The 21,062-nt window shown below is 38.1% G+C and overlaps 1 protein-coding gene across 1 annotated transcript in view; it reads right to left on the reverse strand.

Annotated features, from left to right (window-relative positions):
* Positions 1-3,026: 3,026 nt before the first annotated feature.
* The window catches only part of suclg1 (succinate-CoA ligase GDP/ADP-forming subunit alph), a 32,835-nt gene continuing 14,799 nt past the window's right edge, over positions 3,027-21,062 (reverse strand). Inside the window, exons 7-9 of the mRNA XM_041785429.1 lie at positions 17,631-17,782; positions 11,160-11,348; positions 3,027-3,462 (exon numbers count right to left, since the gene is read on the reverse strand). Coding sequence (XP_041641363.1) covers positions 3,436-3,462; positions 11,160-11,348; positions 17,631-17,782 — 368 coding nt within the window. The 3' untranslated portion in view covers positions 3,027-3,435. The remainder of the gene's footprint in view (positions 3,463-11,159; positions 11,349-17,630; positions 17,783-21,062) is intronic.

Here is a 21,062-nt window from a genome sequence, read left to right on the forward strand (position 1 = left end):
GTGGTCACAGGCGTTGTTCAGTTGGAGTGACAGAAAGCCTGTGAACATGGATGCAGCTACAGGTTTATCAGAACTGGACAGCATTTTGTATTAAAAGAGCAAAGAACAAATCAGCATTTGTGATTTATTGATGACTTCTATGCATGCTGGTTCAGTAGCATTGGCGCTAGTGTCCTGGCTAACAGTTACCACATTTTGAACCTGGATGTTGGTACTATTTATTTGTGCAATGACTGAAACCCTTTTGAACTTAATTTCTGCTCATTTTTGCTACTTCTTTTTGCCCTTTTAACCAATTTTTGCTGTTTTCTAATCTTTCATGCCACTTTTTGCTCATTTTTGCCATCTTTGAAAAACTTTATCTATTTTTTTGTCCACTTTTAACCTATTGACAATCCCCCCTTCTCCCAAAATTGCCACTTCCTTTCGCTCATTTTACTCAATTTTTGCCACTCTCTTGCCACTTGTAATCCATTTTTGGTGGGTTTTTCTATTTTTCCCAATTTTAATACACTTTTACAACTTTTTGTCCATTTTTAACCCATTGATGCTACTTTCCCCCCAATTTTGCCACCTTTTTGCCAGTTTTAACCCTTTTGCCACTTTTCCAACTGTTCTGCTTTATTTTCAATTATAAAATAATCCTCCATATAAGTTGTCTGTTTTTCTGTGTGTTTTCTTGCATTCTGATAATTGTGCACATCATGGCTCAGCTTTGAAGTCTGACATTACCATCCTAATGGTTTAGTACAATGTGCTCATTCACATTGTTAATTCTGTTTCAAGAAAAGAGGTCTGCATTTTTAAAAAGGCTTTATATGCACTACAGCATAAAAAAATAAAATGTATTTTTGTTGCTTTTTTCAGGTTAAAAATAAAATATGCTTATCACAGCTTAACTTTACAGTGGACCATGATTTTGCAGTCCCCCATGGGCCCTAGAAAGCCCTCCCCTTAATCCACCCTTATGGGTGGCCCTGGTAAAAAAAAAACAAAAAAAAACCAAAAAAACTCTGAAAGCATTCCATGGTGGAAAAGCTCCAGCAAGAGTTTAACAACTCGCTCAACTGACAGTGACAAGCTTGCATCCTACACTTACATCATGTTTTGTTGCTCTCACTGACCTGTACTCAATGTGACAGGTAGAACGTTTATCCAATCAACCTTAAATATATTTTTAGAAGGTTCTGCCATTCTCAAACACCTTATATGGGCTGTTACCCAGGTGAATGTGAAGTATGTCCTTCGTAAAGGATATGTACATCTATATCCTGCATGCAAACTTAACCCTACACTTCAAAGTGAATTAATTTTAACAATTTTGTGAGTTTGCCATTGTTGCTACAGTCCACCGACTTGGGCAAGGCTATTGACTGGAACCATCACACATACGAGCCTTTGATTTACAAATGCAAAACAAAATTCACTTTCATCTGAAACAGGACATTGGAGCACTGAGCAACAGTCCAGGTATTTTTCTCCTTAGCCCAGATGAGAAGCGTATGACATCTGTGGTTCAGAAGTGGCTCGACACCAGAACATGACAGGTGTAGCCCATTTTGTGGACTCATCTGTGTGCCATGGCCCTTGATTCTTGACTCTAGCCTCAGTCCATGCTTTGTGAAGCTCCTCTAAGTTCTTGACTCTGGTTTGTTTGACAATCCTCTGAAGGCTGAACCTTTGAGAACAGCCTGCCCTTTCTGCAATGACCCGCTGTGGCTTACCTTCCACATGGAGGGTGTCAATGATTATCTTCTAGAGAAATGTCAAGTCTGCAGTCTTCCCCATGATTGTGGTTGTGAATCAGAGTGAGAGAAATAACTGAAAAGAAACTTTTCCACAATATTCCAGTATTCTGATATAGTGGATTGTTGTGAGCGGTAAGCTGTAATCATCAAGATTAAAACAACATAATCTTAAAATATTCCATGTTGTATGAGATTAATTAAATGAAATTAAAGCAAAAGATGAACTTTATTGTGAAATTCTAATTTTTTGAGATGCTGCAAGGATCCAAAAGTGGACAGTTTCTTCTGTTATTAACGGTAATGTTTTTTCTGTGAAGCTCCTTGTTCTAACTTTGGCACCTCTTGTGGAAAACGTTGCACATTTGATCTCTTTGTCAATCTTGTTTTGTACATCTATTATTGAGGAAAACAAAGTCTTCTTCTGCATCATTCTGACTGACACATACCTAGCAGCAGTGGTTACAAGTATTAAAAATCACTGTATAGAAAAATAATCACACTTATTCCTAACTCATTTACTCTTACAGCAATAAAGAGGCATCGGTATTGATTTCAGTTTCATTAGAAGCTGAAAACTCACAGGAGCTTTAAGTAATCTCTTAAATGTTCAGTATATTCCCTTTGATGCCTGTTGGAATCACTCACCTGTAGCTTACAGCTCAGATGTTTTCTGTGAAACTTACTCTGCAGGCAAGACTCTTTTTTAGCCTAAAGATATTGATTCTCACTTGCTCTTTTGTTCAATTTGAACTTTAAATGTCTGTTTTTAAGCTTCAGCATCAACGGGTCAAAAGGACATTTTGGTAACACTGACTCCTGCTTCACTTCCTCTCAAGTTTAAACTCAAAAATGGGTTATATAGAAATGACTGGTGCATCAAATACAGCAAGCAAGCACATGATAGTTTTGATATTCTGTTGATCTGTTTTGATGTCTTATAGGTGACTAAAGCCATGACTACAACCAATGTTTGCAATTTCCATATCAAGCATGCAACTGAGAGGAACGCTGTTATTTTTATAAACCCTTCACATCAAGCTCTGTGATATGACAGCACCTTCATCTCACCTCCTCTACTGGTAATTTATTCTTTACATTAAATATGCAACTGTGCTGAAAAGCCAGTGCAGCCAAGCCCACCTACAACATGACACCTTTTCTTTTTCAAAGTTTTCTGTGTGTGTTGCTTCAAAAAGGGAGGAAACCCAAAGATGGACAGGTTCACTGCGTAATGAGACTACATCTGATAAAAGCATAAAAACAAACACAGCAGGAAAGTGATATGAGAAATATTTCTTATTTAGGTGGACAGCCAGTGAAATAAGTGATGGATTACAGCAGGAGGAGAATAACAGAAGCAAACAGATCACCAAGGTTACCATGGCATCCTTCCCTCAGCTGCAGACATTGTGCAGAGGAAGAAAAAAACATCTATAAAGCTTTTACACTGTGTACAATGAGCTGTTTAGAATTCCATTAAGACACTATGTTTTATTCTTTCATCGTGTGCAAGGTACGAGTTCATGGCAGAAATTACAATATAAACACTGAGTGTGCGCATCATGGTTGAAGTAATCTGGGTTTTACTGCTACTGTGGGGGCACCATCCACCTCCAAGATCCGGCTGTTCCTCTCAATTTTCGGGGCAAAAGGGGGGGTAAAAGGTCGAGTTGCCTTCTTGCACAATTTACAACATCTTCCTCTTCTCGAACTCCTGCGGAGATGGACAACAGAGAAGAAGAAAGAAGAGTCACCGCGTGAAACGAAGTGAGATAGACAGAAGTGAATGATTTATTCATGCACAATTCACACGGCTCCTTTTTTGATCCCATGCATCAGATCAGCAGTCGAGGCAGGGGGGAAAACACAGGCTGTGAAGAGAGCCTGTTGTTTTTTTTTCCTCGAGAGAGCAAATCATGCAGCGCTGTACATGTTAGTAAGTTCGAGTTGTCAACATAAAAACAGCTCACTTCCTGTGATTGATAGAGCATGCACATCTGCAAAAAAATGATTTATGTGATGTTACAGTTGCTGTGTTTATCAGCACAGTCCAACCATGTGACTACAAATGAGGAAGCATTATGATCACCATTAAAAAGGCTGTAGCTATTTACATAATCAATTTGGAAAATATCACACAAACCGGAGGATGATAGAATATGTCGTTTCTGGGAATTTTCCATTCCACACAGGGGGAAAGTAACTTAATGCAAATGTCATTTATCAGGTCTACAGAACACACAAAGTAGTTATGACCCACTCCTCTGTGATCTGTGGATACCTGAAGGTCTACTGCCACCTTGAGGAGGAGACACGTAAAGTCTGAGAGGCAGCCTCGGCCTCTCTAACCTCAGCTGTCTGTGGAGGACGCACTGAATGAGGAGATGTTTGATCGAAGAGCTGAAACCTTGGTAATTTTTTTTTTTTTGTTTTTTTGCTTCAAAGATGAGGCAGCATAAACACAAAAGTTTCAGTATTTAGGGACAGGAGGAAATGACAATAAAATGTAATAGGACAGGAAGAGTGGTGAGGCAAAGGGATGAGGAGGTTATGTGTGACATAAGCAGACAGATGCTTTGTTGGACAAAAGCGGCAGAGTAACTCAAGGCTACAAGACAGGAATCACGACACAGAAAAGTACGAGTTTTTGGTGACAGAGAGAGGTAAAAAAACTCCGACTTTTTTAAGACAGACGCAGACTCTTGACAAGACAAGGGAGGGGCGGGTAGAGGACGAAAGTAGAGGTTGCCAGTCACAAAAGGAGATGGGTGAAACTGAGAAGAGCAGGAGAAAAACAACAAGATGTGAAAGAAAAGCAACATATTTACAAGCCAGATATGACTACAGCTTTGACACACATGGAGCTTTGGGGTGGGGTGTTGTAAATACGGTGTGTGCTGAATCTTTGACTTTTGAGTTTGGAAATCATTACACAAACAAAAACTCAAAACTCTGTTTGTCTCTATGTGTGTGCATGCCTGCTGTGCTGTGAATATTGAGCAGGATGGGATAATACTATCTGCTGCTGTGATTATGAGCCTCAGATATTTTGTAAACAAGTGAAAGGTTGCAATTATTCAAACTTTCACATGAATGAGGCCTTTTTCAGATAAACATAAGGCCTGTGACATCCTGTCCTTGCAACCAGCAGCACTGAAAGTCCTTTGGATCCCACTGTAGACTCTTTAAAGTGGACTGTTCAAAGCTCAGGTGTTGTAGCTACTGAACAGGAGTCTTACAGTGAATGATGTGTTCGTGACTTCTCGGCTCACACAACAGCCAGCTCTTTATGTGTCAGGCTTGGTATTTTCATCCTTGGCTTAAAAGCTTAGAAGTTGTACAAATTTGTAAATATAGATTCTTTATGATGCCACATGTTATGACAGAATCTCTCAATAGTGTAGAAAAATACTGGAGCTTTAAAAAAAACTTTTCATATGACAGGTGTGTAGAAGAGGAAAGATCCCATCAAAACTCCTAAATAAACTTCTGCATGCTGTCTGACTAACACAGACACTTAAGATTATTTTTGCAGTTTAGACTGTGAAGGAGTTTGCTGGCATTGCCATGGGATAAAAGAAAGAAATTAAGCAGCCTAGGACTTCTATTTTTAATGCAGTGGTGTTGATATTATCTGCCTTTTACAAGAATCATATCAAAGTTTAAAAACTTGGTCTTGGTTGCCCTCATTTATCAAACTTGCGTAGTAGCCAGTGCAGGTTTAGGTGCAGAAGTCATCTCACATCTAGGTCTCGGTTATTTATGAAATGTGGGTATCTGGCCAGTCACAGCATATGAATGAGCGGTTGTTGATAAATGCAGCAGCTGAAAACAATCGTCACTTAAACAACACACCCTTGTATATTCACGGTTCAGCCAGCCTCACCCCACCAGAGTTAACAACGTGCAGATACACAATACGGAAAAGTGCCCTGTTCCCCTTATAAGGGTGAAGGTATCCGGGGCAGAGAAATATCAGATATTAAGTACTGACAGACTCAAAAGTGGCATTAAAATGTATCAGAAACACTGTTTGTGGAAGATAATCAGCGCTGTGGTTAAGTGGTGTTGTTGACAACTGAACTCCAGCTCATATGAGAATATTTAACTCTTATATATGACTCATCAATGATAGTATCATAATCCTTTACGTTCAGATTACAATATAATCAAAATGCTTCACATTTGGTTTTTAAAAATGCAGTCAACCCTTACAATGATGATATAAAAGCGTGTTTTAGCTATTAACAGAAACAGCACGGAAACAGAAGGAGGCCAGCTGAAAACTGCCCCAGACTGAGAGAAGAGTGGCTGTAATACTTCAGTTTCAGGTTTTATTATAGTAAGCTATGTGCAAGACATTGATATGCTGATTTAGAGAGAAACTGCTCTCTTCTGTTTATGAGACTTCAAAGAGATCTAAGAAAGTCTGAAATGTCCAGCAGTGTATAATACAAATGAGGTGTTTATCATTTCTATTTCAAATCTGAACAGATTTCTTGCCAAGCATATCAGTTGTAATTCCTAACACTTAACCCAATCACAGCTTTCTAAGAATGTTTCTTATTTCAAAAGCTAATCATTCAATTCATTTCCTCTCGAGTTTCCTCTTTTATTCTCCCTGAAGGCAGCCCGTCTACTTAATTTTTAAAATAAATTGATAAAGAAATCAAATACAAACAACAAAGAAATCAGCTGAGAGCTGCTAAACATCCTTAAAAGAGCAATACTGCTCACTAGGGGTTGGAATCAGTAGTGGCCCCATGACGATATTATCACAATACTTGGGTTACGATTCAATATTATTGCGATTTTAGACATTTTGCAATACAGTGAGTATTACGATACCATCTATTGCGATCTATGCCATTTTTCAACTGTTTAACTGATTTAGCATTAGTCTTGCCCTCATGTTTGTCGTATTGCTGCAGTATTTTATTTTCATGTAGCACTTCTTGCAAACCTCGTGTGTCACGTCCATCTTATTTGTGCCAAGCTAGCATTCCTAATGTCCTTTCCATATTGCTGCCATGTTTGTTGTACTTTCTCCTGCTCTTAACTGTCACCTCTGCCAACCTCACTGGACAAAAAATTTTCCAAAAAATGTGTTTTATTTTCCATGATCATAGACTTCAGTTCATATTAATTAATTTGAAAAAAAGTGCTCACATTGTTTTTTCAGAGTTTGGTTTAAAGTTTAGTGTTTTAAAATTCACGTCTTATCTAACCCTGCCAGGTTAATGCTGCACTTCAAGTACACACTGAGTTGAAAATGTGCGTATATGGGATGAGACCTGGTGTGGGATATCGTAGGCTCACATCCAGATTGACAAATGCCGATGTGTGCATGAAAATGAGCATACATCCAAATTTGTGCCATATTCATGTTTGATAAATGAGGGCCGCAAAGAGAAATCCAGTGGCCAGTTTTACATTTTTCTGGTATTTGAGGGGATTGTGGACAGGCCAGGGGCACGTATTTTTGTTAGAAAAGCCTGAAAAAGTGATTTTTGCATAATATGCCACCTTTAAGGGATCTTTTTTATTCTAATAAATATTCAAATGTACAGTGTCACTCTTTCCCATTATGCTTTGTACTGACATGTTTTTATTCTTAATGTCTTGTTTGTTAATGGATGTGGACTGTTATTTTTAAGGGCTTTTAAGGCATTTCTAATGGGAATCTTTTCTTATATGTAAGGTTATGCATGCTGCAGCGTGTTGAATTGTTTTTTTAAATCCTAATACTTTCCCCAACACAAGAAAGAAAAATCAATAGAAGTGGAAAATAATTTTTAAGGGTATTGTCTCAAACTGTTGATAAAAACCTACAAGCAATCAAAAATAACCTCGTAGTTAGACTAAAATAGAAGAAAAGTGTGCATAGAAAAAATATGTAAGAGTAAACCTGAACATTTTTAGTGATGGAGCTTCAAAAACATCCAGTTCACAAAAATGAAACAGTAATGTCTACCTTATACTTCACACAGGGCTTTCCAAACACATATAGATCAGACAGCCTGTGGAGCGAGCAGCCAGCTAGAGGGGATCTGAAAATGAGGCAAGTGATAAGAGGGAATATGGGGGTCCTCCCTCAGGAAATCCTGAACATCCAGCTCTTAATCCCTGCAATCTTGTGAATATTTCAGTTTTTATTTGTAATTAACAATGTAGCAGAAGTTGATCTCTTTTTACATTTAAAAATGGTGGGGTTTAATGTTAAAGACATTCTCATGAGAGAATTCTATTTACTGCTTTAAAAACTTAAAAGACCTTCGGAGTTTGAACCCTATTTCAGAAATGTTCAATAACAGCCAAACACAAACTGAATAATGAGAGACTTCAGCAAAATGAGAAGAGTACTTTAACTTTAAATCAAAGCCCCCCTTTTTAATCCAAAATGATTATAAGTTGATACACTTTTGAAGCTAAAATACACAGGAAAAATCCTTGTTATTGCAACTATTTCATAAAGTATATGATAGGAAAAGTTAGCTGGCAGTAAATAAGTGACTAGTCGGCTGTTTGGCTGACAGCAGGTGTCTGTCGAAAGCCCTGCTTCAAACCTTTTGAACCTAGTGATAAATCCTGTGGATAAATGACGACTCCTCCCCTAGCTGAAATGTTTTTGTGGTTCTTTTCTGATGAATACACTTTTTGTGTTCTCCTGCACCTGCTCTTTATGACTGTAACCTTGTATTTCTGATAAACAGTGCTTTGACAGAGTGAACTCAACTACTTCCTTTAAATGCCATCACTTTGTATGCCTGTCTACCAGACGAGCGTGGGACAACACTTGGTTTTTGATTAAAAAACAAAAACAACACCTGAGGTGCTTCATCATTTTGTCTGCTCTTTTTTACTTGCATCAAATTTTCATATAGCTACAGGTAAAAATCGTATTATTCCAACAGAGACGCCTCACAGCCCCACGCTAGCTTGTTACATCCTATTTCTGCTCCAGCTGAACTGGCACTGTGGATCTGTAATCATCGTTAGGATGAATTTCGTGTGAGCATGTGCTTATGTAACTTTAAGGACAAAAGCGTGTTCAGCTGTGTTTACAAAACTCGATGAACCACTGAGAGGTAAGGGCTTTCTGACTTTCAAACATTTAACTGACTGAAAACAACTCAAAATGCAACGTGCATCTTTTTGTTCCAAATATAAATCTGAGGATGCACAAAGAAAAACAGTAAACATCTGACTGGAGAGTAAATAAACAAATGTAAAGTGTAAAATACAAAGTTATTCAGAAGATTATTGGTACTGTCTCAAAATAAACACCCACTGTAGTGTACTGTTCTTAGAGTGAATAACCACATAAAAATGATGGAGCAGGTAGCATCTTCTGCTGATTTTCTCCACTTATGTGAAGGTTCATGCAAGTCACTGACACCAGAGATGCTCCACCACCCAGAGCAGCTAAAAAACCAGGGTCATCATCACTTTCTGCCCACACACAGGGCGTTTATGTCAACTCACTTCTCTTACTTGTTATTACATAGATTACTTCGGTCAGTGGAATTAACAGAGATGTATGAACACAGCGTGCTGCAAAATGAACAACCACGTCGCACGTTTTTCATCATTACACACAATGATTATGAATTAAACTTTGGGGGAGAAAAGTGTGTGTAGATCCATATTGGCGTGCAGTAGTGCCAGCAGTGGTAATGAAAATATTAGATGATGAATGGGTGTAATACATGCTTTCACTTTTTATACGTCTTGTTAACAGTGTTTTCCTAGAGATACAGTAGAATAAAGGGGAGGCAGTTCAGACTCAGCCCCTGTAAACCCATGTTTACTACTCTATGCCTTTGTCTTCTGACTTGTAAGGCATCTCTAAAGTTCAATTTTAACCTGGCTACAGCTAAAGAAATATGCAGCCTGCTAGGTAGCAAGCACCCCATGTACAAGGGAGACGGGGGAAGAGAAGGGGGGAATAAAAGAAAGATAGTGGTGCTTACACCTAAAGATGTGATTTCTGATTTAAGATCATACATATAATCAGGCCTCCCCACAGATGTGGCTGAGCCCCTGAGAAAAAAAGTGTATGGGCCCTCCCCCAGCTTTGATTTATTGATGATATCAGTGCATGTCTACTGGATCAGTAGCACTGGTGCCAAGGTTCTGGCTAACCGTTACCTCAACTTGAGCTGAAAGATGTGTCAAGCTGTTACTGGGTTCTGATGTTAAAATGACTTATTTATGCCATTTCTTCCTACCCCTTATCATCACTGTTATGGCCCATTGTCACCTTATTTGCCCCTTTCAATCCATTTTTGCTACGTTTTAACCTCTTTTCACTACTTTAGCCATCCATATTTGAAACTTTTTGCAATTTTTAACCAATTTTTGCCACTTTTGCTTATTTTTGCCTCTGAAACCAATTGTTGCCATTTTTTTGCACTTTTTTCCACTGTTAACCCATTTTTGACACTTTTTAGCCCCTTTTCACCAGTGTTGCTACCCACTTTTGCCTACTTTAACCCCATTTAAGCCATTTTTGCCCAAGTTTGACCACTTAAACCTTTAAATTTTTTGCTATTTGCTAACCCCTCTTCAATACATTAGCTGCCCATTTTTGCCTTTCTTTTCCACCAATTTTTCCACTTTGGTGCACATCATGCCTTAGTAATCAAGTCCCAATCCCTCTGTAAACATTACCAAAAAAAGTATATATCTATCTTAAGAAAAGATGTTACTTTTGTCTTTAGAGTACTATAACTTTTTAAAAATTCAAGTGACATTACTGTAGTAGACATATTCTTGAAGCTCAGGTTGTCCTAAAAAAAAAAAAAAAAAAAAAAAAGATGTATAGAGCTTGACTGTGCACCACAGCGTTGATGTTTTATAAGCTAACATAAAGTCCAGACAAGACATGATGGTCAAAAAAATAGCTGTGAGCTCTAAGGGTTAACCACACTCTCTCCTTTTGCAACATCCCTGAGATTGTCAGTCTCACAGCTGCACCCAAGACTCAAGAGAACTGCCACTCTAGTAGTCACTCAAATTATGACAGGCCTTACAAATCTTAAAGATGTTTGTTAAGTTTGTATTTTTAGTGAACTTCATCTTTAGAGAGTCAGAATTTTAAAACTTAGATTTTTTAGGTTTATACCTAAAATTCTTAGGTACATTCTAAAAAAAAAAAAACATGAAACTAAATGTACCAAATGTAACATGTATCTAAATGTAACATAACGGTCATTCCAATATCCTGATCAGAGGTGGAGGATTAATAAAAATCAAATAGATGTGCAGTCCTCTTCATCCTCCTCAAGTTGAAGTATGACGTATCCGCTAAACATTAAGTATCACAATAAGAGTGGTCATTTAGCTCTGTTACCTTTAAAGTGTTGTATTATTATGTTCTATCATGTCTTGCAGGAACAAGGACCTCACCTTGAAAATAGTGCTCCCCAGCTGTGCAGGGGACATGCTGACTACGACTCCAGCTGACTGAAGGGCTGCAATCTTCTCTTTGGCTCCTCCCTTTCCACCGGCAATGATGGCGCCAGCGTGGCCCATCCTACGTCCTGGAGGAGCAGTCAGCCCTGCGATGAAGGACACCACAGGCTTTGCATTGGCACCCTGGATAAAGGAGGGAGGAGAGAGAGAAAGAACAAAACATGAGGTGAAAATGCACAAAAAGGGAAAGAGTGAAGCGTGTTAGGAAAAGCAGGTAAGACGTAGGGAGGAAGGGAGAAAAACAAGGTGGGGGGATTAAAAATAAAGAGAATTAGTTGTCTGCACCCACATTTTATTCATTCATTAGATATTAAACAGCCAATCTCTTCCAATTACACAGCCCCCATGGTAACAGGCTTGTCTAAGCAGCCATCACTGTCTCAGTCTGCATTATTAAAACAAAGGGTCAATCAAGCCATTTAATTGCATGGGTTGGTGTATGACCAGATAGGGGCTCAGACTCCTGCCATTTCATATCATCTCATTTCTGAGATGGTAATTAGTCATGCAGGCACTGATTAGCTCAGCGCCTGTCTGTGCTGCTTGCTCACTGATGGATGTTACGTTCAACAGTTAAGATCATTTCCAAGGTGAAGAGAGCTAATATTTCATCTTCAGCAATAACATCAGAACTAGCACGAGGGACGGCGCATCCGTGTGTGTGTATGTGTGGAGCTAATATTTCATACTTAGGAGTAACAACCTAATTGTAAACGACGGCCTTGTGTGTGCACATACACAAATTAGGTCCAACAAAGGCTGTGGCTCATCTGGCAGACAGTCTGCAGAGAATGAATGTGGCATGTTCAACAGCGAGGTCCTTCAAAGACACCCACATCTCCTGCTACTTCAGCTCCGAACTCAGCTCTGACACTGGCAGCTTATATAAACCGGGGATGACTTTAAATGATGAAGACTATCAGGACATAAATCAGCCTGAGAAAAATGTTGAGGACCTTCGCTAGCAATGCACCTCTAATGAGACATTAACACTTAGCGTAGTTAAAAAAGAGGGAGGGAGAACGAAAGAGGGGGTATGGCTTTAAAGTGCTCCAAATATACCACAAGTATCTCTGCTGTGGTATCAAAAATGTAAGCACAGAACAAATTAGCAGCAAACTGTGCTGAGTATTCAGAAGTCAGATCACGTCCCGAATAAACAAACCACCCTCATGTGAATCAAGTCTTAAATCTACCTCAAACGAAAGGGGTTTAATTACTCTATTAATCCCTGCCTCCCTAGATACTGAGCGCTAACAATGCATACAGGGAGGGGAGTCGTGCTATCACTCACTTCGCCTGCTTTTTGTCTTTCCTCTGTTAGCAGTTCAGATATATTACCTTAATTATGAGACCAATAGGGTAGTTCCCACAGCTCTGAGTGCCAACATGACTGGAGGAATTCTTTTCTTATATAAACAGAACAGCCAGCTACAAGGTGAGAAACTGCTTCCAGAAGCTTCAAATACAGTCACATTTCCATATAAACATGACAGTCATGAACTGAGCTGGTATGCATGTGGAGCTTAAAAACAAATTTTTTACATTACACTTCAATCTGTGTTGTTTCTGCAGGAAATAAAGCTGTCACCCCCTACAGTAGCTTACGTGCCAGGTACTCCGACCTACTTGATATGCATGAAGCAAATTGTAATATGGTTATTCTGTGTAAACCTGATTCTGACTTCAGAAAGCCTGCAAGGCAATGATAGGCAGACCTTTGATACAGGTGACTTTTAAACCACATTATGTTGGCAAGCACTGCAGACAGTAATGAAGACAGAACCTTGAAATATGCCCTGCATCATAAAATCCGACAGCATAACCGAGAGAGGAACGTTTAAGGATTTTCTGTTGAATTTTACAGAATTAAGGCAACGGTAGATAAACTGTCAGCGCTAACTTCACTGGAACACTGATGCATGCAAAAATCAATACTTCTTCACCTTCTGCTAGGATGTGTGTTTCTCAAGTAGAAGTTCGATATATTTAATGTTGCATGACGCAAATCAATCAAAACTGTGGACCTTATTTTCATCGAGCAGTTTGTACTTAATGTGTCCACTGTGGCAGAATTTGTCAAGTTAATGTAAAACGCAGCATCCTAAAAAGAACAATTTTCTAAAATGACTTCTTTCTATGAGTGATGGTGTCATCTAAGAACACACATTTCTGACAAACTCAAGTTTATCTCACGAGTTATTCCTGTTCTCTGTTTGAATTATTCACACTATTTTCTAGAGGCCAGAGTCTGTATGCAAAACTGATTTAATAACCTTCAGAGAGAATGATGGGGATTTATTTTGTCTTATTTGCTCCACATATTAGATAAACTGTTTAATATGCTGCTGTTGAACCAAGATAGCTTTTTCTGATGCTGAATCTCCTAAATCCACTGTTGTGTCAGTATTAAACAAATTAGACAATATTTCCACCTACCTACAAATGGAAATGGCTGACTGCGGAATAATGAAAATATTGTGTGATGTTGAACTAGAGGAAAATTAATTGGTTATTTGAGCTGGTTACCCAGCCTTGGAGCCTATCTCTACCTCACACATGTTGTTCAGCAGATTTGTTTTAGCCTTCCCGGATATTTAGCGCCACTTTGTTCTGAGCCACATTGTTAAGCTATTTTAAATTTGAAAATGACAGAACCTGGCAATGAAAGGTGAGGATTTAGTACACCATAATCTGATGAAAGCTGGCAGTCTGATTATCAATTTTATATTCCTCTCAGCTGAACATACTTTATTCTCTCTACTTGAAAGAAGAACTGAATTTAGTTTTTTCATTTAAAATCCCTGTAATGTAAAATCCAAAATTTGTCTCTTAACACATAAGATATGTTGGAATAAGGTTGCTATTAGTAAGTGAAAACACTGAGATCTATGTGTGACTGAATTTTGAATTTGGACAATTACAAAGTTGTTCACCTTTTTATTGGCCTTGGGTAATCTGGACAAGGTAAGTATACAAGCCCACGACGTCACCCTGCTCCCCTACACTCCTGATGCAGCAGGAACATACATCTTACCTGCTAAAGGTGAGTTTTAACCCATATTTCACATGATTAAAAGAAGCCGACAGTGGCTTTGTCTCTCTCAAAGCAGCAACAGTTTAATCCCCCTCTGTTAGCACTGTAATGCGTGAGATTAGAAAGTATCCAAAGATACATGATCTATTCCTGCCAAGTCTGTCACCATATCAGTCTCCAATGCTAATCATTGTTAAAGACTTTTATTTTGAAAAACAACATGAGGAAATGGAGTGTTTTCAGCAGCAACTTTACAACAAAGACATCTCATAAACAAGATGAAAACATAACTTGACAGAACTCAGAAAATTAGATATTAGGAATACCTGAAGAGTTAAATATAGGATGACAAAATGAAACAGACTTTTAAGCTCTAAATGTTCTGCCTGTCATGACATGAACGTGAGTGTTTCTCTGGTGGATTACAAAAGAAAGTTTTAACATAGCAGGAACAAGGCTGTCTGCCTTGCTCCTGCTATGTTAAAACTTTCTTTTGTAATCCACCAGAGAACATGATTCCTCCATTCAGGTTGTAGTATTTCTCGTCAGTGGGTGTGGCTTCAGCTCATTCAAATTTTGCCTGGTGGTTCATAACACAGTGGCCTGTCATACAAAAAACCTAAAATAAAGTTTTTTCTTTATTTTTATTTTTTTATCATTTATAGGGACTTTAAAAGGGACAACATTATATTATTCTACCTTTACCTTTCAGATATGACGTTTGCTCATTTTGCAAGATCTAAAAGTTTTAAAGACACATGACTGACCAACTGCAACATGATTTTCTAAAATGCAAAAAACAGATGGGATAACAACGGTTTTGGTTTTAGCCTCTTGGTCTCCACATGGAAAAGTTTTTAAAGCTGTGCAGCAAAACAGGAGATGGCTGACAACCCAAATGAGAGCAACAACATAGAGGATGGTTACAGCAGTAATTTTAGCAATAATTAGAGAACAAAAATACATTTGAAAACAATCCACATTATGATGCAACTGTGGACCCACTACTAGAGTCAGAGGTTGAGGGACATGTTTGTAAAGGAGGATGTAGACGATTTTGATTTGACTGATTTAAGGGATTAAAAATGTTAAACTTAAGAGCAAAGTGTAAGCTTTCAAATGTTTTTCTTCATGGCTCCCTCTGCTGCAAAGGATGAGAAATACAGATTTTAGTAGACGTGAAAATCTGTCCAGTTTTTCAGGATTTTGGAGGTTGATTTCAGTTTTTAATTAGGCTGAGAGGGTATTTTTTAAGGTGGCCTTAGTTCATAATGGTTTAGTTGATATTGTCTTCATGTGGAGTATTTGTGTGGCTTGGGTTCTGGTCATACTACTCATTTTGTTTGTTTTGTAGATAGTAAACAGTTTGGATTACTTGCAGGCTGACACCGCTAGCAGTAAGATATTAGTGCTATTAATTTATATTTCATGTTTTTTCTTTAAATAATAATTAGCTTTATTGACCAGTTATGCTTAAATACACAGTACTAACAGTTAATACCACCAATCACTATGCCCCACAGCATCATACCAACACACAGCCCTTCATCACTAGTAGATGATGGACCCCAAGCAGGTCTGACATCTGAGCAGATGTATTACCTACATTGGCTGATAAGGTCCTCTGCTTTGAAGTGTATGTATGAAAGGCAAGTGACGAAGATTTCAGGGGGAGCTTTCCAGAAATTTTCTGCATTGTGTGAAAAAGGCTTTTGAAATTGAGTTTGCTGCATTTCTCCTAAACCATTCAGTAGGGAGGGATGCATCTTAATCACCAAAGTAACAGTTGTTAGTCAAACCCAGAATTGGAAAAGCACTTCAGAAAATGTGAAATTTGCCAGGTGGTGTTGTGTTTATGTTGTTATTCTTCAATCTGTCTAATCTAACCAAACCTACACAGTCTTACAAAGCTGGCTATCTTACTGTGAAAGTATTAACTTTCAGTAAACACAAAGCTCATAACCTGAAACAACCCAAATTTTAGTTTTGCTGTGTATGTTTTTAAATGAAAAATTGAGCTGAATGGAGCTAAAATTCATGTTTAGAGGCTGAAATGATCCAATTAAAAAAAAGAAGACCAAGTTTTTATAGATATCAAAAACCCTTTCAAAGTCCTTATGTTGACCAACAAGAGCTTTAAATCCCCCATTTGTCAGCTAAAACAGTGAAAGACATTTAAACAGATTAATATGGAGTAAGTTCACTAGAGTTTGTATTTTAAAGAAAATATAAAAAGGTTTCTGTTGGAAAAAAGAGCTGCGCTATCTTTAGATTTCATAAAGCAGCTCAAATATTTGCATACTCTTCCTGATCAGCAGAGAAAGAATTATCATTAAGTGTAGGTCTTCACTATTTTGCAGAATTCATTTTTGTTGGCAGAGCTCACCTGCTGCTCCTCTGTGGGAAGGCTGTGCTTTGCATTAATACAATATTCACATGAGGGAGCTGCCCTAGGTTAGTATACTGGTGACGTGAATTCAAATATATTCAAATTAAGTAAAGTTTGCCTCAAAAGTTGAAACAATGTCTGCTGAATTCTAAGAAATAACAGCCAATCGCATCATCTTATAGTACAATATTCATCTCAATCCACTTTCCACAGGAGATCTGCAGCTTCCTCCTACGCTGGGCTTTTTGGTGCATGAGTTTCATTTGAACTGTCCCTCGCTGTCAACACTCTGAGTGATTGGGTGGGTTGGGGAGAAGTGCGTGTGGGTGGTGGTGGTGTTGGAACTTTATTTGTTGAGTGAGAGAAGTTATTCTCCTGAGACGCCAGTGGGAGATTTGCATGCATTAGAGGAGCTGAGGGCAAATCAAGTCCAATCCTCAGCTCAAGAGCACCACAAGTACGCACAAATACACACACGGAAAAACACAACACATTCACACAGAAAAATTAAAAATCATTTTCTTTGAGGAGCAAAAAAAAAAGAAAAGCCCAGGACAGACCTGGTGGAGTTGTCAGCGAGGTGCCTACACAAGCCAATCATCACCTCGCTGCTATTTATCACACGTGGGCATCGCCAAAGGTTCAGCGCTCATCAACACTGCATCTTTCTAGAACATGCCCTGTGAATCACTTCTTCATGCCATCTGCCACGTTTTGTCTTCATCATACCAAGAGAGAACACTACGAGAGAAAGCCTGAGGCTGCGATCAAAAGGAAAACACTTTCATGATTCCACCTTGTTCTAGATGTACGACTGTTCCCAGTGTTCACAGTACACCTAAAATGTCTGTGGGCTAATTCAGAAATGAATAAATATTTTAGATGAACAGATACCCTTTGCTGTGGCACTTCACCTCAGCAGATAGATTACAACGAGCGAGAGGTAAAATAATGGGTGTACTGTGTGTTATCTCCTTACAGAGTTGTGTTGCTTGAGGTACTCTGCTGCGTTCTCCTCCGCGTTGCCTCCGATTTCCCCGATAAGGATGATGCCCTCTGTCTTGGGATCCTGCAGGAACACCTCCAGACAGTCTATGAAGTTTGTACCATTGAATGGATCCCCGCCAATACCTAACAGGAGATAAAGCAAACACTTGTATACTCAAGACTCCAAAACAATCATTCCTGGGAATATCAGAGGATCACATGCATGTTGTGTGGAATAAGAAGTTTGAGGGTTGTTAGTCTTATCTTCACAACAGCACTAACCGTTTTATCAAAGCTGTTCACTGGGGGAGCCTGTACTGCCTTAGAGCCGGAAATTTTATTGGCTTGTAATGGAGCCAGTATGACTTAACAGTAAAAAATATACTTTCATTGTTCCATTAAACCACTCATGTCCAAAGCCTGGGTTGAGATCCACAGGTGGGTTGCGGCAGATTTTTTAGGGGGTCACAATTTGGGTTTTCAAAATTTCTTTTTTATAAGTGTTTCATGGGACATTTATGCAGCACGTATTATACATTCTAATAGGGAACTCCACCCAAGCACACTCACCCTCTCCACCATTACAGTACACAAAACAAGGCTCTACCAGTCACTGGATGGCAAAAGAGCCAAAGTCACAGTCATGGACATCTTGTTCCAGACCAGAAAACCACTAAAAGCCCAAGGGTCCAAGCATATAGAGAAAGCCAATGTAAAATGGTAAAATGGTTGCCTTTTAGGCTCATAAAATGGAAAGTGCCAGGTCAGGACCAGAATGCATCCGTAATAAACATAATCCAAGCTAGCACTGGCCATCTTCTCAACCAACCAGCCGAGGATGGCACAGAAGGCAGAATTATACTGCAATCCATTTGTCATCGTAACTTGTATTCAGACTTGTTTTTCCGACTTCCGACTGGAAGTGGCAAATGGAACGTCTCTCCAAGTCGTCTTACAACTCATGAACTTGTTCTTTCACAGAGCACCCCGACCTCGACGTCCCAACATGGTGGCACAAAGCATTAAGTGTAGTAAAAACTTTGATTTTTGCCTGTTTTCAGAACCTTTTGCTGTTTCTCAATGCATTTATAGAAATTGTAGACACAGCACTGCCCTGTGGTTGCATGCAGTGTGTAGCAACAGTCTTTTAATACATGAAGTAATGTGCAGTGCATTGTTTTGAATGTTTATCGGCTACCAACTGTTCAATGTTACAAAAAAAAAAATTACTGGCTATCCCAAGAATGGCATCCATGGTTTTTGAAACTTGTTGTGGTAGTTACAAATGTGGTGTCCATTTTCAACTGATGTAAAGCAACATTTCTTGTTTTTATCAACCAACACAGATGGAGTATTTACAAAAAATATGACATTGGATTTAATACTTTTTAAGACCTTTCATAAGACCCTCTTCATACATTTCAATACCTATCGCATCTTCAATTTCAAACCAGTTACATTAATGACACAGTTGCGTGCACAGTTTGACTCCATGTCCGTAAACAGGCAAATCCATCTTTAAAAGTTCCAATCCACAATGTTTGTGCTGCACCGAACACTGTCCGGTCATATCAGTGCCATTTAAGGAATAGGAGGCTGTAGCTCCATTTATTTAAAACAATACAAACATACAGGATCATTATGTTTTAACATTCAAGAAATCAAAAACTAATAAATCTGACAGTTACAACCATTACCACAGAACCTCACATTGTCCAAACATAAACAAGAGAACGTTCACAAAACCTCATAAAGTTCTCACTTTCATCAGCAGCTAAAATTACCCCAATTTACAGCATTGCAAAGTTTTATATATCAAAAAATATTAAACATTGATATATCATAAAAATCAGTCTGCTGTCTTGGCAATACAGGTACTGGTCAAACTGTGTATTTTCATGTATATTTTAGTAACAAGTGGCACTGTTAAAAAGGCTTTGTGTAGAAATAATGATGATGGCTGCTTTGAAATAAATCTTTGACACAATTAATTGCACAAAAAAAGGGTTTGGACATTTTTCAAGTTGAAGTTTTCTGAGGGACATATTTCTTAGATAACTTACACCAAATTAAGATTACAAAAACAGTATTTTTCAATTTTGATCTAAAGCTACTTCAAAGTTTGTTTAATGGCATAACCACTTTAATTTACTATGATCCCTGTGTGGTACTTTAATCATGCTTTTCCTTTCATTTCTCAGGAACAAGGCTTACCACAGGACACATTATCATTAAAAAAAAAATTACCACAGAATTGACACCAGAATCTAGAAAAGCAAGACTGCACACACAGGACATAGAATTCAAAGGCAAAACTTTACCAAAATTAATATCAGCTGAATAAAAAAACTCAGACACGCAGAGAAAAAAAATGACATGAATAATAATCCCCGAACCACATTATGAGCAACAAGGATGACAGTGATTTTAAATATTGTATCAACAGTAATTTGCCATAGCCTTGAGGTCATACTCAGACTTAAGAAGTCTGAAGCAGAACCACCAATAAACCCTCTTAATGAACTCTACAATATTTAATACTGTTGCTGCACTGGTTTTATGAAGTCTGGCTAGAGGACACTCTATAATTAAAATGTCTAAATAATAATGAAGCCAAGTTGTTTTTCAGCTAATTCTGGTCCAACCAGGCCTTTAATATCGATTTTCTAGTGGTGACTAAGTCAGCCAAGGAAATTAGTTTTGTTATAGCTAATCCTACATTTAGAGTATGTTTAGAAGGTGTGTGGAAATTGGAAAACAGATCATATATGCATATAAAGCTGCATCAAGATATCAGAGAACAGGCATGGTGGGAACTCAAAAATTATCATTTTAATTAGAATGATAATAAGAACTAATGCATAATGGATTTGCTTTAGTAAGTGGGCTAATAAATAGAGGACAGCCTCATTCAAAGTAATTATCAGTGAATTAGAGAGAAAGAGGCTCTAAAATGTGATGAAAACAAGAAAGATGATAGCAAAATGGTGGATATAACACCTTTTACCTCTGCCTTTGAAAACTGCAGCAAATACTCAACTGCCATTCAATGAAAAAATACTTTTCAAAAAATATTTCAAGTTCAAATTCAGCTCTTCCCTATCAAATCGAATATCATGAAATAGTTCAATTTTTCCTGTGATCTAATTCAAGAAGTTAAACTTCCATAGATTCTACATTAATCCCATACAAAGTAAAATATTTCGAGACGTTTTTTTGTTTTAATGTTGATCATAACAAGCTTACAGATGACAAAATGCAAAGTTCACTATCTCAAAATATTAAAATATCACAAGACAAAACATCAGTCCAAAAAAGATTTATGATACAGAAATGTTGGCCTTCTGGAAAACCGTGCTCATTTATAGACTCAGTAATTGGTTGGAGCTCATTTGCACAAATTACTGCATCTATTTGATGTGGC

This window comes from Cheilinus undulatus, linkage group 4, assembly GCF_018320785.1.
Source record: "Cheilinus undulatus linkage group 4, ASM1832078v1, whole genome shotgun sequence".
NCBI classification, from domain to species: Eukaryota; Metazoa; Chordata; class Actinopteri; order Labriformes; family Labridae; genus Cheilinus; species Cheilinus undulatus.